General features: G+C 43.1%; 2 protein-coding genes and 1 non-coding gene across 5 annotated transcripts in view; 2 read left to right on the forward strand and 1 right to left on the reverse strand.

Annotated features, from left to right (window-relative positions):
* Positions 1–10,539, reverse strand: part of DNAH12 (dynein axonemal heavy chain 12) — a 262,414-nt gene extending 251,875 nt beyond the window's left edge. Inside the window, exons 1-2 of the mRNA XM_054682010.2 lie at positions 10,170–10,539; positions 7,521–7,619 (exon numbers count right to left, since the gene is read on the reverse strand). The gene's annotated coding sequence lies outside the window, so the exon portion shown is untranslated. The remainder of the gene's footprint in view (positions 1–7,520; positions 7,620–10,169) is intronic.
* On the forward strand, positions 3,300–3,407 carry LOC112208743 (U6 spliceosomal RNA). Its single transcript, XR_002943319.1, has one exon. It is a non-coding gene; the product is annotated as a U6 spliceosomal RNA (small nuclear RNA).
* The window catches only part of PDE12 (phosphodiesterase 12), a 44,726-nt gene continuing 38,171 nt past the window's right edge, over positions 10,513–17,067 (forward strand). The window contains exons 1-3 of one of the 3 annotated variants that reach the window (XM_016941362.4): positions 10,544–12,187; positions 13,816–13,894; positions 14,069–16,469. In XM_016941362.4, coding sequence (XP_016796851.2) covers positions 10,880–12,187; positions 13,816–13,894; positions 14,069–14,511 — 1,830 coding nt within the window. In that variant the 5' untranslated portion in view covers positions 10,544–10,879 and the 3' untranslated portion in view covers positions 14,512–16,469. Of the gene's footprint in view, positions 12,188–13,815; positions 13,895–14,068; positions 16,470–17,067 lie in introns of those variants that run through there. The other 2 variants (XM_054682014.2, XM_063805900.1) reach the window with 2 other exon arrangements.

The following is a 17,067-nucleotide window of genomic DNA, read 5'->3' on the forward strand; positions in this document are numbered from 1 at the left end:
TTTTTAGAGACAGGGCTCTCGCTCTGTCACCCAGGCTGGAGTGCAGCTGGAGTGCAGCGGCACCATCATAGTGAAAGGAGTCAGCTAGATTTTGCCTTAGGTAGATAGCAAGGGAAGGGTCCCCAGAGAACCCCCAGCCCATGGGTCAGTGCCTCATCCCCACATAACATAAAAAGCAGCCTGGGAAAAAATTCAAGCGGCAGGCACCAATAAGGGAACTAGCACAGGGTGTTGTGCCTGGAGACATGCCCACGGCTCCACAGATAGAAAAATCTCCAGCCCATTTGGACAAAAACTTGCACAGACCTCCTCCTCACTCACATAAAGGAACAAAGAAATGCCTTTGTCCTTTGTATAGTCAATGGGCTCCCAGGGAAAAAAAAGTTTATTTTCCTTTTGTGGGTATGGGCACAGTGGGCTCCAGTAGGTTCCGGTGGGCACTCTACTTTCCTTTATTTGGATTGTAAATCCGGCTTCTAGGAATCATCACTTCAGCTCCTGATTTGTCCTGGGCCAAGGTCCAGGGCCAAACTTTCGCTTCAGTTCCTGATAGGTCCCGAGCCAAGCTAAGCAGCATCTATGAATCATCATTTCAGCTCCTGATTAGTACCAGGCCAAGCCCCAGGGTAGCGGGGTGGGGGGACAAAGCACATTCCTTCCCCTTCCCAGTCCATAAAAACCCTGGACCCCAGCCTCATAGGGGGCACCCCATTCAGGTCCCCCTCTCTGCTGGCAGAGAGCTTTCTTCTTTCTCTTATTAAACGTTCGTTCTAAACTAACCTTTGGGTCTGCGCTCCTTAATCATCTTGGAGGTAGGACAAATAACTCCAGGTGTTATCTCAGACAATGAGAAACTGTTACATCTTGGTGCATTGCTGAGACTACAGCAATAGCTCACTGCATCCTCAAACTCCTGGGCTCAAGGGATCCTCCCACCTTAGCCTCCTGAGTAGCTGGGACTACAGGCACACACCACGACATCGGCTAATTTTTAAAAATATTTTGTGGGGACAGTGTCTTACTATGTTGCACAGGTTTGCCTCAAACTAGTGGACTCAAGCAATCCTCCTGCTTCAGCTTCCTAAAAGTGTTGGGATTATAGGCATGAGCCACCATATCTAGCCTGAATGTCAATTTGGTTAGGCTAAATTAGAAGAACTAAAGAGAAGGCAGCAATCTTGTGTATGATATACCCACCTTCTCCCAGTCATTAATCAAACACTAATCTAGGGCTGCTGTGAGGAGATTACAGATCAATTCAAGTCCCTGGTCAATTGACATTGATCTAAGAAGATTATCCTGGGTGAGCCTGACTCAATCAGTAGAAATCCTTTTAAAAAGATTTAGGCCTGGCAAAGTGGATCAACCCTGTAATCCCAGCACCTTAGGAGGCCGAGCCAGGCAGACTTCTTGAGGGAGTTTGAGACCAGCCTGGGCAACATGGTGTAACTCTGTCTCTATTTTAAAAAATTAAAAATTAAAAAAAAATAATAAAGAGATGGGCATGCCCTGAGTCAAACTCCAAACAGCAGCTGGGTCTATAACTGCTCTCCATTTTCTGGTTCTTCCCTTCCTGACAGATAGTCTGCCCTACAGACCATGGACTTGCTTAACCAGCCCCCTCCATTGCATAAGCCAATTCTTTGTTTAAAAAAAAATATATATATGTATAGACATACACACACACATATATAGATATAGATATAGATGATATGTATTATATCTTAGTGGTTCTGCTTCCCACTTTGAACCCTGACTGATACAATGTACGCCCTTTTTTTTTTACTTTAAAAAAAAATTTTATTATAGAGACAAAGTCTCACAATGTTGGCCAGGATGGTCTTGAACTCCTGGCCTCAAGCAATCCTCCTGCCTTGGCCTCTAGATGTGCTAGGATTACAGGTGTGAGCCACCACGCCTGGCCGATGTACATCCTTTTTAATAGCCAATGTTTCCAAAAGTGTGTTCTTTTACAAGAACAGATTCCTCTTGAGCTTATACAAATAAATATATTGCCATAAAACAAGAATACTCATGAATAGTTTCCTAATTCTGGAGATATCAGGTAGAGAGAAAGATAAATATTTCAATTTTACTCACAAAATATACCAAAAAGTTACCAAATTGCTATAAAACTACAGATAATGCAGAGAAAAAAGTTTTCTTAACTCTGAAAGAAAATAATAATAAAAAGCAACGTTTCAAGCAAAAAAGTCATTAAAATCATTTCAGTCCTCATCAGTTCCGTCCCATGTAATTAATTTTTGTTCTACTTGATAAATTAGCAATTTTAAGTCCAGTTTTTACCATTGGAGTTTCTAAAGTTCTTATTCAGTCCAACTTAATAATCAACAGAGGCCTGTATTCCAGAGTATGTATCAGACTTTTTATCCTTTTCATAAACCTCTTTGAAGACACAATGCTTTAGGATTATATTTGCTTGCAAAGATCATTTAGAAAAAACATTAGAATAAAGCAATTTACTACGAACAAGAAGATTTAGAATGGCTATGGTGAAAGACCTGGTAAGAGTTTACAACAATGATGCGATTGACAAGGAAATTTGTTTTTTTCTGTAGTCTATAACAAGTTTACATAGTAGCCATAATTATGACTGATAACATACAAAAAGACACATCAGACTTTTAGGAATCTCATATACTTTTAAAACACATATTAATAACATGTTCATATAAATGTAATGCAAAGGTTTCCTGTATAATTTACATATCAAATAAGCCTAATATGTCTCTCTTAGGCTTCCAGGGGCCATTCTGGGATAACCTAAGGTTAGTTTGAGGCCAAAAAGACTTAATTTAGAATTTGAAATTTGACTTTGGGAAGCCTGTCAAGTATGTCAAAGGATAAAAACACTCAATTAAAATAGAAAAGGCCAGGCTCAGTGGCTCAAACTTGTAATCCCAGCACTTTGGAAGGCTGAGGTGGAAAGATCACTTGAGCCCTGGAGTTTGAGATCAGACTGGGCAACATCAGGGGACTCTGTCTCTACAGAATATTTCTTAGCCAGGCGTTGGTGGTGTGCACTTGTGGGCCCAGCTACTTGGCAGACTGAGGGGGGAGGATCACTTGAGCCTAGGAGGTCGAGGCTGCAGTAAGCCATTACTGCACCACTGCACTCCAGCCTGGGTGACAGAGTGAGACACTGTCTCAAAAAAATTGTTTTTAAATGAAAACAAACGAAAGTTTTAAGACATTTGATCAAAAGAAGATCACAGGTCACTGTAAAATAACAGTTATTCATTTAGCCAAAGTGAAAATTTAAAAGATTTTACAAAGCAGTGCTCATTTCGGCAGCACATAATATTAAAACTGAAATGATACAGAAAAGATTACCATGGTGCCTGCATAAGGATGACACACAAATTTGTGAAGCATTCCATAGTATTTTTTAAAAAAGATTTTATAAAGCAAAATCCTTCACTTTTTCATAGAGAGAAGACTCAGTTTTCCAAATAATGAAAAGATCTAACAAAGAGAGCAGGGCCGGATGCAGTGGCCTGTGCCCATAATCCCAGGTACTCAGGAGGCCGAGGTGGGAGGATCACTTGAGCTCAGGAGTTCAAGGCTGCAGTGAGCTATTATGGCTGCACTTGTGAATAGCCAATGCACTCCAGCCTGGGCAACAGAGTGAGACTATGTTTATAAAAAATATTTTTAACTAAAAAATTTAATCAGGCCAGGTGCAGTGGGCCACAGCTGTAATCCCAGCACTTTAGGAGATTGAGGCAGGCAAATCACTTGAGGTCAGGAGTTTGAGACCAGCCTGGCCAACATGGTGAAACCCTGTCTCTACCAAAAAATACGAAAATTAGCCAGGCACGGTGGTGCGCACCTGTAGTCCCAGCTACTTGGGAGGCTGACATGGGAGAATCGCTTGAACCCAGGAGATGGAGGTTGCAGTGAGCCAAGATCATGCCACTGCACTCCAGCCTGGGCAACAGAGTAAGGCCCAAAAAATTTTTTAAAAAATTGTTTAAAGACAGCATGAGGCACACAATCTGTTTCTCTCTCTCTCTCTTCTTTCTTTTGCAATTTACTCAAAAAGTGAACAAAATCTTTTACTATATTTTATTTTATTTTTTGAGACAGGGTCTGGCTCTGTCACCCAGGCTGGAGGGCAATGGCGCAATCTCAGCTCACTGCAACTTCAGCCTCCCAGGCTCAAATCATCCTCCCACCTCAGCCTCGAGAGTAGCTAGGACTACAGGCATGAACCACCATGCCCAGCTAATTTTTGTATTTTTGGTAGAGACAGGGTTTTGCCATGTTGCCCAGGCTGGTCTCAAACTTCTGGGCTTATGCAATCCTTCTGCCTTGGCCTCCCAAAGTGCTGGGATTACAGGTGTGAGCCACCATACCTGGCTTACTATCTTTTATTAATACCACCAGAAAATCATGTTCAAATGAGAGAACCAAATTTAGTTTTGTATCAGTGTATTACTAAAGCAAATTTCAATAAAACCATAAGGCCAGGCATAGTGGTTCACGCCTGTAATCCCAACACTCTGGGAGGCCAAGGTGGGAAGATCTCTTGAGGCCAGGAGTGCAAGACCAGCCTAGGCAACACAGCTAGCGAGACCCCATCTCTACAAAAAAAAGTTTTTTTAATTAGCCAGGCATGGCTACATACCTGTAGTCCTAACCTCCTGGGAGACTGAGGCAAGAGGATTGCTTGAGCCCAGAAATTTGAGATTACAAATGAACTATGACTACACCACCATACACCAGCCTGGGTCACAGATCAAGACCCTGCTTTTAAAAACAAAACGAAACAAAACAAAACAAAAACAAAACAAACAATGAATAAATATTAATAATAAAACCTTATAAACAAATAGATCCAGTCTCAGTCAACTTTGACCACATAAGAAATCCATAAGCCTTTTATAACCTCTTACAGTTTTTAAATTTTTTCTCCAACTTTTTATATCCATTTATTTTTGTATACATTTTTCCATACATTTATTTTTATTTTTATTTTTTGAGACAGTCTCACTCTGCCACCCAGGCTGGAGTGCAGTGCTGCAATCTTGGCTCACTGCAACTTCCCCCTCCCGGGTTCAAGCGATTCTCCTGCCTCAGCTTCCCAAGCAGCTGGGACTACAGGCACGTACCACGACGCCCAGCTAAATTTTTTTTTTTTTTTTTTTTTTTTAATAGAGATGGGGTTTCACCATGCTAGCCAGGCTAGTCTCAGAGTCCTGACCTCAGATGATCCACCCGCCCTGGCCTCCCAAAGTGCCATACATTTATTCTAAGACAATCTTTAAATAACCTTTAATTAGGCAAAAGTTTTTCATTTTTTTTGTTATTGTTTCAGTGGCTAGAAACAATTTTTTTTTTTTTTTTGAGATGGAGTCTCGCTCTGTCGCTGAGGCTGGAGTGCAGTGGCGCAATCTCGGCTCACTGCAAGCTCCGCTTCCTGGGTTCACACCATTCTCCTGCCTCAGCCTCCCGAGTAGCTGGGACTACATGCCCAGCTAATTTCTTTTGTATTTTTAGTAGAGATGGGGTTTCACCGTGTTAGCCAGGATGGCCTCGATCTCCTGACCTTGTGATCCACCCGCCTCAGTCTCCCAAAGTGCTGGGATTACAGGCGTGAGCCACCGTGCCCAGCCAAAACAAAAATTTTTAAACAAAAGCACATATACTCATGACTTAACTTTTCCTCACTAAAAAGATATGTTGTTTTTATCGTACTCTGTATACAAAATTATTTATTTATTTATTTATTTTTTGAGATGGAGTCTCGCTCTGTCGCCCAGGTTGGAGTGCAGTGGCGCGATCTCGGCTCACTGCAAGCTCCGCCTCCCGGGTTCACACCATTCTCCTGCCTCAGCCTCCCTAGTAGCTGGGACTACAGGCACCCACGACCACGCCCTGCTAATTTTTTGTATTATTAGTAGAGACGGGTTTTCGCCGTGTTAGCCAGGATGGTCTCAATCTCCTGACCTCGTGATCCGCCCGCCTTGGCTCCCAAAGTGCTGGGATTACAGGCATTAGCCACCGCCCCCGGCCACAAAATTATTTCTTACTTTCAGTAGTTTTAATTACATATATTACTTTGAATTTTAACTCTTAGTAACCCTAATTTCTAGTGACAACCCAGGAAGTCAGTAATTTTGAATTGTTTTATATCAGTATTTGCAGACAACAGCCACTTAATAATTTCTAAAAAGATATGTTTTCTCAATGTGTTATTAATGAATCCAAATATATTTAGCTTTCTATATCGTATGAAACAAGACATCAAAAAAATGCAAAAAAAAACAGAACTTGAGAATAAGTGGGAAAAATGAAAAAAGACATCAAAGTATATAAACTTAAGTTTAATAATTAATGTTTCAGTATTTTCACTTAGAAATAACTCAGACATTTTACTTTTTTTTTTTTTAAGAGATGGGGTCTCGGGCCAGGCATGGTGGTTCACGCCTGTAATCCCAGCACTTTGGGAGGCTGAGGTGGGCATATCATGAGGTCAAGAGATCGAGACCACCCTGGCTAACACGGTGAAACCCTGTCTCTACTAAAAAATACAAAAAATTAGCTGGGCATGGTGGCAGGTGCCTGCAGTCCCAGCTACTCAGGAGGCTGAGGCAGGAGAATGGCATGAACCCAAGGAGGCAGAGCTTGCAGTGAGCCGAGATCACGCCACTGCACTCCAGCCTGGGCGACAGAGCAAGACTCCATCTCAAAAAAAAAAAAAAGAGATGGGGTCTCACTATGTTGCCCAGGGCTCAAACAATCCTCCCGTCTCAGCCTCCCAAAGTGCTGGGATTACAGGCATGAGCCATTGTGCTCAGCCAATGCGGACAATTTATAATTATCTATTACTTCATTTAATACAGCATGACTTTAAGATTTTAAATTACTGAAAAAGTTTTTGAAACTATAACAAGTTTATTTGTAGATGCTTATCCCATTCACAGTTATCTAATTTACTTGTTCTTAACAACTGTATTTCATTTGCTTATGGAAAGCAAAACTAGCCATTTATGTTATGTTATTTATTTATTTATTTATTTTCATTAAGCCCCTTCCATTCTAGAAAGTTATTTATTTTGAAAAAACAAAGCCACCAGGTATAGTGTCTCACACTGCTAATCTCAGCCCTTTGGGAGGCTGAGGCAGGTGGATCGCTTGAGCCCAGGAATTTGAGACCAGCTTGGGCAACATAGTGGGATCCCCCATCTCTACAACAAATAAAAAACAATTAGTTGGGTGTAGTGGCGTGTACCTAAAGTAGGAGACCAAGGAGTTCAAGGCTCCAGTGAACTATTATGTTGCCACTGCACTCCAGCCTGGGTGACAGAGTGAGACCCTGTCTTAAAAAAATAAAAAGTGGCTGGGCGTGGTGGCTCATGCCTATAATCCCAGCACTTTGGGAGGCCAAGGTGGGTGGATCACCTGAGGTTGGGAGTTTGAGGCCAGCCTGACCAACATGGAGAAACCCTGTCTCTACTAAAAATACAACATTAGCTGGGTGTAGTGATGCATACCTGTAATCCCCGCTACTCAGGAGGCTGAGGCAGGAGAATCGCTTGAACCCAGGAGGTGGAGGTTTTCACTGAGCCAAGATCATGCCATTGCACTCCAGCCTGGGCAAAAGGAGTGAAACTCCATCTCAAAAAATAAATAAATAAAGAGCAAAGAAAACACAAAACTAACCTAACCCTGCATCAGCCAGTCTCATCTTAACCAAGGCCTTTCAGATATTGGACACAGGCACTTTCCCCAATATCCCTTTGTCCTTCTCCAACCCCAGTCACCCTGTTCCTGAGTATCCATGTGGCATCCAGGACAGCTATGAAGGGCAGAGCCCATCTGTGTCCTGGATTTACATACCAGGTATAGAGCCCAGTACAGAGGATAAAGCTGTGAAGATGATGGTGGAGGTTCCAACCCCTCCCAACATGATAAGGATGCGGAGTTGCGCCAGGGAGGACAGGGCCATACTGCACTCAGCTTTACATGCAGCTGGTAGTCCAGGTGATACAGACACACACGTTTCCAGGCTTCACCATGGCCACCTGTCTAGATCTCAGAATCCAGAGGCCCAAAGCCAAAGACAAAAGCTCATATCAAAATGTGTGCAAGGTTTCAGGGGAGCCCCGCAGCCTGACCTCATAGTTTTAACTTATACACAAATCAAGCAAGTATTAAAAATATCACGGAAGCAACAGTTTTATGACTTTAAAACATCTAGCAAAGAAAGCATAAATCTGTCTGACCAATTGATGCAGGCAAAATGTCTAAATTAAATTCTGAAGATACTTCTTTTTTTTTTTTTTTTTCCGAGACAGAGTCTTGCTGTCTCCCAAGCTGGAGGGCAGTGGCGCGATCTCGGCTCACTGCAACCTCTGCCTCCCAGGTTCAAAAGATTGTCCTGCCTCGGCCTCCTGAGTAGCTGGGATTACAGGCGCCCACCACTGCGCCCGGCTAACTTTTGTATTTTTAGTAGAGACAGGGTTTCACCATGTTTAGTAGAGATGATGAAACCCCGTCTAACTTTTGTATTTTTAGTAGAGACGGCGTTTTAACATATTTAGTAGAGACGGTGAAATTCCATCTCTACTAAAAATACAAAAATTAGCCAGACATGGCAGTGCACACCTGTAATCTCAGCTACTTGGGAGGCTGAGGCATGAGAATCGCTTGAACCCGGGAGGTGGAGGCTGCAGTGAGCCGAGATCACACCACTGCACTCCAGCCTGGGTGACAGAGTGAGGCTCCATCTCAAAAATAAAAAAATAAAAAAATAATTACATGGAGGCCAATGACAATTACAGTATCAAACACCCTTTTTCTTGCAATTAAAACCAAATGTTTTTAGCTTTTCCCCTTTCAAGAAAATGAAAATTAAAGCTTTTCCATAATTGCAAGCAAAACAACTCTAATGGCCCTGTTAGAAGAAATCCAGAACTTCATACTATGGCTTAGAATGCACTACACAGTCTGGTGGATGCATATCTTTCTTATCTGCTACTCTCCCCTGGTCTCACCTTACTCATCACACTGGACCTCTTTCTGGTCTACAGGTAAAGCAATTCATTCGTTCTTCAAGACCTTTTTTTGTTTTGTTTTGAGACGGAGTTTCACTCTTGTTGCCCAGGCTGGAGTGCAATGGCATGATCTCAACTCACTATGACCTCCATCTCCCAGGTTCAAGCGATTCTCCTGCCTCAGCCTCCCTAGTAGCTGGGATTACAGGCGTGCGCCACCATGCCCAGCTAATTTTTTGTATTTTTAGTAGAGACGGGGTTTCACTATGTTGGCCAGGCTGGTCTCGAACTCCTGACCTTAGGCGATCCACCCGCCTCAGCCTCCCAAAGTGCTGGGATTACAGACGTGAGCCACTGGGCCCGGCTTCTTCAAGACCTTTAAAAGAAATAGCAATAAAGTGCACGATTCCTTAGGCCAGGGGAGGTGGTTTTCACTTGTTATCCCAGAATTTTGGGAGGGTAAGGCGGGGGGCTTGCTTGAGGCCAGGAGTTCGAGACCAGCCCAGGCAACATGGTGAAGCCCTTCTCTACTAAAATACAAAAATTAGCTGGGCGTGGTGGTGTGTGCCTGTAGTCCCAGCTACTTGGGAGGCTGAGGCACGAGAATCGCTTGAACTCTGGAAGCCGAAGTTGCAGTAAGCCAAGATCGCACAGCTGCACTCCAGCTTGGGTGAAAGAGCAAGGCCCTACCTAAAAAATAAAAAAAATAAAATAAACAGATAAACAACTATTTCTTAATATATGCCATTATTATTATATATTCTTAATATATGCCATTATTATTCCTTATCTGAAATTGAATTTACTGAGATCCTGTAATTTTATTTGTTAAACGTAGTAACTAAATAGAGTCTTCCTGTTTACTAACTAAAAATAAACACTGGGTGGCTCTTGCCTGTTTGTACTTGAGAGGGTTAGGCGGGAGGATCGCACGAGCCCTGGAGTTCGAGGGGGCAGTGAGCTATGATCAGGCCACTGCACTCCAGCTTGGGCGTCAAAGTGACAACCTGTCTCTAATAAAAAATAACAAACAGCCTTCCACAGTTTGTCAGTACTATTTCTTTCTGCCAATTAATAGTTGTGTGACCCTGAGCAGGTAATATCTCGGGACTCTGCATCTGTAAAGCGATGGATAAAGAGACCTACCTCATAAGAACTATGAGGCTTAAATAAGATAGTGTGTGTAGCGTTTCTCGCATAGTCTGCGCTCACTAAACGGAGTTATTGTATATCGTTCGTTGTTAACTACCACAAAGGCTCTGCTCAGAGGTGCGTAGGCGCTGGCTCAGCCTGGGGTGAACCCACCACGCCACCGAAACGAGCGATCAGTGTCGGCAAAGCTGTGGAGATGAAATGGGCAACACCTTCCACACTGCGAGTAAAGCTCGCAATCCGGGTGGAGGCCTCCACGTCCTAGCGCAGTCCAGCCCCGGGCGCAGGGAGGAGAGCTCGTCAGCCAAGATTCCAAGACAGGTGTCCACCTCCTCCAACGAAGCGGAACACGTGACACCACCCTATCCACTTCCGGCTTGGAGGGCATGCCCTCCCGTCACCAGCATGCACTTTCGACAAAACCATGGAATCTAGTATTTTCCTCTGACACCTTTATATTTTCTTCACTTCCCTATAATTCTGACCTATCTTGTGGGTAAAAATTAATCTTCAGAGTATTACAGACATGCGTGCCCACGCGCTAGGCGAAAGTGCGTGTCGGAAGCACTTCATTCCCTCTCTTCGCTAGCCGGAAGTCGCGAGATCTGAATGAGTCAAAGCCGGCGGCCTCGGCTCCTCAGCTCCACCTGACAGTAGGCCGCTGATCGGCCGCGGGTCTTGTCGACCGCTAGGCCACCAGGTTCATGTGGAGGCTCCCAGGCGCCCGCGCCGCGCTTCGGGTGATCCGGACGGCGGTGGAGAAGCTGAGCCGGGCTGAAGCGGAGAGCCAGACAGCGGCGGGAGCGATGGAGCGCGCTGTAGTGCGCTGTGTACCTTCGGAACCCAAGCTGAGCCTGTCATTCGCTTTGGCTGATGGTAGCCACAAGAACATGCAGCGCGACCAGAGCGAGCCGCTGGGTCGAGTCCTCAGCCGCATCGCTACCAATGCCCTAAAGGGTCACGCTAAGGCGGCCGCCGCCAAGAAGAGTAGGAAGAGCCGGCCGAATGCTAGCGGCGGTGCGGCCTGTTCAGGGCCGGGGCCTGAGCCGGCTGTGGCCTGCGAGCCCGTGGTGAAGCTGTACTACCGGGAAGAGGCAGTGGCTGAGGACGTGCTCAACGTGGATGCCTGGCAAGACGGCGCGGTGCTGCAGATCGGCGATGTTAAGTACAAGGTGGAGCGCAACCCGCCCGCCTTCACCGAACTGCAGTTGCCGCGCTACATCATGGCCGGGTTCCCTGTGTGCCCCAAACTCAGCCTCGAATTTGGGGATCCCGCCAGCTCCCTTTTCCGCTGGTATAAGGAAGCCAAGCCCGGAGCGGCGGAGCCCGAGGTCGGTGTCCCCTCGTCATTGTCTCCCTCCTCACCTTCTTCTTCTTGGACTGAGACTGATGTGGAGGAGCGTGTCTACACCCCGTCCAATGCCGACATCGGGCTAAGGCTCAAGCTTCATTGCACCCCAGGCGATGGGCAGCGCTTTGGGCACAGCCGGGTGTTGGAAAGTGTGTGTGTGGTAGAGGCTGGGCCTGGCACCTGCACTTTTGACCACCGGCATCTCTACACGAAGAAGGTGACTGAGGACGCTCTCATCCGCACTGTCTCTTACAACATCCTGGCAGACACGTACGCGCAGACTGAGTTCTCGCGAACGGTTCTGTACCCATACTGTGCCCCCTACGCCCTGGAGCTCGACTACCGCCAGAACCTTATCCAGAAGGAACTCACCGGCTACAACGCCGATGTCATCTGTTTGCAGGAGGTTGACCGCGCGGTGTTTTCTGACAGCTTGGTACCCGCCCTAGAGGCCTTCGGGCTCGAGGGGGTGTTTCGAATCAAGCAGCACGAAGGCCTGGCCACTTTCTACCGAAAGTCTAAGTTCAGCCTTCTTAGCCAGCATGACATTTCATTCTACGAAGCCCTCGAGTCTGACCCACTTCACAAAGAACTGCTGGAGAAACTAGTTTTGTACCCATCAGCGCAGGAGAAGGTGCTCCAGAGATCTTCTGTTCTTCAGGTAAAGTAGTTCCGCCCGTCTCTTCACATACTGTCCCACTTTTAGGGGCCAGGAAGGCGAGGAATGAGGTGGGGGTTAAAAGTGCGATGAAAGTATCCAGATATTGTTGAAAGGTGTGTTTGCCCTTGTATCTTCAGCACAAAGTTTACTCTTCATTCATTCAGCAGATATTTTTTGAACACCTCTGGTGTGCCTGCCACACTGCAGGTTGCCTTGAACAAGACTAGCAGGGACTTTTACAGTGCTTACAATCTAGCGAGAGGGACACACGCTAAATGCAAGAACAATAGTAGCTAATGTTTTTTACTACTTGCCAAGCACTGTTCTGGCACATTTTAAAGTACTTAAAATTTAAGAGCGTGGTGTGTTTTGAAGTGCTCCATAAATATAAACTAGTTTTTTTTAAATCATAGGCTCATTGAATCTTCACAGTAAGTCCCCTATTCCCATTTTATAGATGTCATTCTTGTGTTAAAGTTTTTAAGTAATTGATTTTGTTCATAATTAGAAGAGCAGCTACCATTTTTTAAGTACCTAAGGTGTTTCATGCACCTTATAAGATCATTTAATTGACTCCACACAACAGCCCATGAGGTGGATGGTATTGTCAGTGACTGCCAGTACGAAACTGTCTAGAAAAGCATCTTTTTGCAGGTCACATTGCTATAAATGGTGAAATGAGTATTCAAACCCAGGTCTGCCTGACTCCAAAGCCTGTGCTTACACTTGAAAACACTTTCTCCAGTCAAAGTGTTGTCATGTAAAATGTATTGTTTATATTACTAGCTTTATATATTGGACTATTATTATTATTATTATTATTATTTTGAGACGGAGTCTCTGTCACCTAGGCTGGAGTACGGTGGCGCGATCTCGGCTCACTGCAACTTCCGCCTCCCGGGTTCAAGCGATTCTCCTGCCTCAGCCTCCCTAGTAGCTGGGACTAGAGGCGCGTGCCACCACGCCCGGCTAATTTTTTTAGTAGAGATGGGGTTTGGGGTTTCACCAAGTTAGCCAGGATGGTCTCGATCTCCTGACCTCATGATCCGCCCGCCTCAGCCTCCCAAAGTGCTGGGATTACAGGTGTGAGCCACCGCGCCCGGCCCATATTGGACTATTATTAAAACATGTTACACTGAACCTAGTCATGTAGATCCTGAAACTTAAGTTGGATTTCATGACTGCAGTCCTAGTTCATCAAGGGAAGGAGATGGAAGAAAACGTTAGTTCGCCATTAGTCTTAGATAAAAAACAGGCCGGGCCTGGTGGCTTATGCCTGTAATCCCAGCACTTTGGGAGGCCGAGGCGGGTGGACCACAAGTCAGGAAATCGAGACCATCCTGGCTAACACGATGAAACCCCGTCTCTACTACAAATACAAAAAAATTAGCCGGGCGTGGTGGCACGCGCCTGTAGTCCCAGCTACTCGGGAGGCTGAGGCAGGGGAATCGCTTGAACCCGGGAGGCGGAGCTTGCAGTGAGCCGAGATCGCGCTACTGCACTCCAGCCTGGTTGACAGAGTGAGACTGTCTCGAAAAAACTCAAACAAACAAACAAACAAACAAACAAAAACATTCAGGAGATTTGCAAATGCCAACTGAACTCTTGGCACTTTCCGTTTATTTTAGGTTTCAGTTCTTCAGTCTACAAAGGACTCTTCTAAAAGGATATGTGTTGCTAATACCCATCTTTACTGGCATCCTAAAGGTAGGTTTTATTTGGTATCACAAGTGACTTAAACACGCTTAAAGTTGTTTAAAGCTGTTTTACACAAATGCATATCTTGAACGTCACCCAGAGACTGTAATTTGTGTAGTTTTTCTTTTTTAACTTAAAGACAACTTTAAAAAATACTTACATTAATGTTTTTTATATTCATAGGTGGGTATATTCGCCTCATTCAAATGGCAGTAGCCTTGGCTCACATTAGACATGTTTCATGTGATCTGTATCCTGGCATACCAGTTATATTTTGTGGGGACTTTAATAGTACACCATCAACAGGAATGTATCATTTTGTCATCAATGGCAGCATTCCAGAGGATCATGAAGACTGGGCTTCCAATGGGGAGGAGGAAAGATGCAATATGTCTCTTACGCATTTCTTCAAGCTGAAAAGTGCTTGTGGTGAACCTGCTTACACAAATTATGTTGGTGGCTTTCATGGATGTCTAGATTACATTTTCATTGACTTAAATACTTTAGAGGTTGAACAGGTGATTCCATTACCTAGTCATGAAGAAGTTACCACCCACCAGGCCTTACCTAGTGTTTCCCATCCCTCTGATCACATAGCACTTGTATGTGATTTAAAATGGAAATAGATGTGTGTTTAATGGAATTGAAGTCTGAAAAGGAAGTAGTTATTTTAGCAGAAAATTTAATATGAATCAAAGCTTATATGTAACCTTCAAGGAGGAATGGTAAAATGTTCAGCCCTCCTAGTTATGTTCCTGATGTCTTCGTTATGAAACTGTTGATGTTTGCATCATACATCTTCTCTTTCCTTGTTTTCCTCTACAATTGGAGGAGAAACAAATATATTTCTTACTAGCAAAATAGAAAATTGAATTATTTTTCTCCAACTTGAGACTCTCAGAAAAGGAAGATTGAATTAGCGTGTTTTTTGTTTGTTTGTTTGTTTTTGTTTTTGTTTTTGTTTTTGAGATGGAGTTTCACTCTTGTTGCCCAGGCTGGAGTGCAATGGCACAATCTCGGCTCACTGCAACCTCCGCCCCCTGGGTTTAAGCGATTCTTCTGCCTCAGCCTCCCGAGTAGCTGGGATTACAGGCGTGCGCCAACATGTCTGGCTAATTTTTGTATTTTTAGTAGAAATGGGGTTTCGCCACGTTGGCCAGGCTGGTCTTGAACTCCTGACCTCAGGTGATCCACCCGCCTCGGCCTCCCAAAGTGTTGGGATTACAGGAGTGAGCCACCGCACCCGGCCCTTGTGTACATTTTTATAAGAGAATTTTTTTAGCTAGGAGTTCAGAATTTTTAAAGTACCATTTGAATGATCTTAATTTTTCTTTCATGACAACACATTCCAAAATGAATCATGCTTATGTACTAAGAGGGAAAATGTATTTAAGTTAAGGGTGAGAGACTTAAGTTATAGGTGACCTTAGAGACCTAAGGTGAGAGACTTGACACATGGAAGGAGTAACATTAGGGTCTACCTCTACCTCAATTTAGTTAGCGATTTACTACAATTTCAGAGCTTTAACGACAGATAAAAATAAATCGTCACCAATTGTTATTGCTTCTCATCTTTCATTTTTCAATGAACAAGTAAGGTATTTTCATTCTTATTTTTAGGATTTTAGTTTTTAGTGTATGGTACAAATGAACACAGTTTGTATTCTAATTCTTACTGCAGCTCATTTTAATTTTTAGGATGCAAGCACAATTTAGTATTCAAAGTGAGTAGCAACATATTCAACTTGATCCCATTGTCTTCAGTTACTCTTGCCCATGAAAAATGTTCATAAATGAACAGGGTATTTGACCATATGATATTAGAAAATACAGCACATTACTTTATGAGAAACTACCTACTGATATGGGCTTGAAATTTTGGATGAATCATTGAGCATTTCTACACTAGAAGTAATTTCAAAATTGTTGGTTTTTATAAACAGGAAAAAGGGTGAGTAGTGGGACTTTTAAGCATCTCTGAAATAAAAAACTATTCTTTTTACAGACAAGCATTATAGTTTGAGTTACAGACAACAGTGTGTATATATGTAATATATATATAGTAAAATGAAATTTAAATATGAAGCCAAACTTTTTAAAATTAGAAACTACAAATGGTTATACTGATTAGTGTCTAGCCTAGAGTGGTAACCATGCTTTACTAATTCAGTTATCAAATACATTATTTATAATGCATTAGCTGTATTAGCTGTTGCTTTTTTGATGTTCAGGATAACTATGTTATCTCATTTCTGCATTTAATTAATAGCTCGAGTATTAAAAGCCCACTCCCTTCAAGAAAAGCTTTGATTTTCCCCAGTCATGAAAGCCCTTGTTTCAAATTCTTTAATCTCTGAACCTAGTATCATAAGAATTTTCCTCTTTTGATAACATCTGTACTTTCATATTCTGCTCACTATCAAATGTATTGTTAACTCTTAGTAAGTTTGAAAATGAAGGGGTTTTATCTGCATTTGACATTGAACCTTGAAGTACTTTAAGTACTCCAAGGGAAAAATTAAAGTGGAAGTTTCTTGGGATCTTGTTTAGAAAAAACTATAAATAAAAAATTGATGCTACCAAATTGTGCCTTCCTAAATAACATTTTTGAGAGCATTTTAACAGCAGTTTACAAATATGCAAATAGTAGATTAAAACCAAAACTTGATTCTCTTGTGAATTTTTTTTTCATTTTAAAAATATGTTTTTGGGCTGTTTTCAAAGAAAGATGTTGATAGAACCCTTAGAGTGACTTGGGAGAAAACAAAGTGTCACATCAAAAAGTTGAGAAACATTTTGAAAGAAAAAATTCAAACATGCTCATGAAAAAAGCATACAGGTTCCACATTAACACTGGCTAGATTAAACTCTAGTCAGAAAAACTCAGCACTTAACAGACATTCCATGTCCTATATCCTTAATTTTGATGTTTTCTGACTAAACAATATACTCAGATTGTATACAGACATTTCAGATTATTAGGACATGGAATGTTATTGTGAAGTGCCATATACTGTGATCAAATCTCCAGTATACAGATACGTTAAAATGATTGGAGTCCAAAGGTAGGGAACACTAAGAAAATGTATACATAGCATACACATTTCTTTGTACTCATGAGTTAGAATGCAGTGTTATTCAGAAATGTCTGTTTAAAGCACCTATGTGATTGCATTTTTCTA

Source organism: Pan troglodytes, chromosome 2, assembly GCF_028858775.2.
Source record: "Pan troglodytes isolate AG18354 chromosome 2, NHGRI_mPanTro3-v2.0_pri, whole genome shotgun sequence".
Taxonomy (NCBI): domain Eukaryota; kingdom Metazoa; phylum Chordata; class Mammalia; order Primates; family Hominidae; genus Pan; species Pan troglodytes.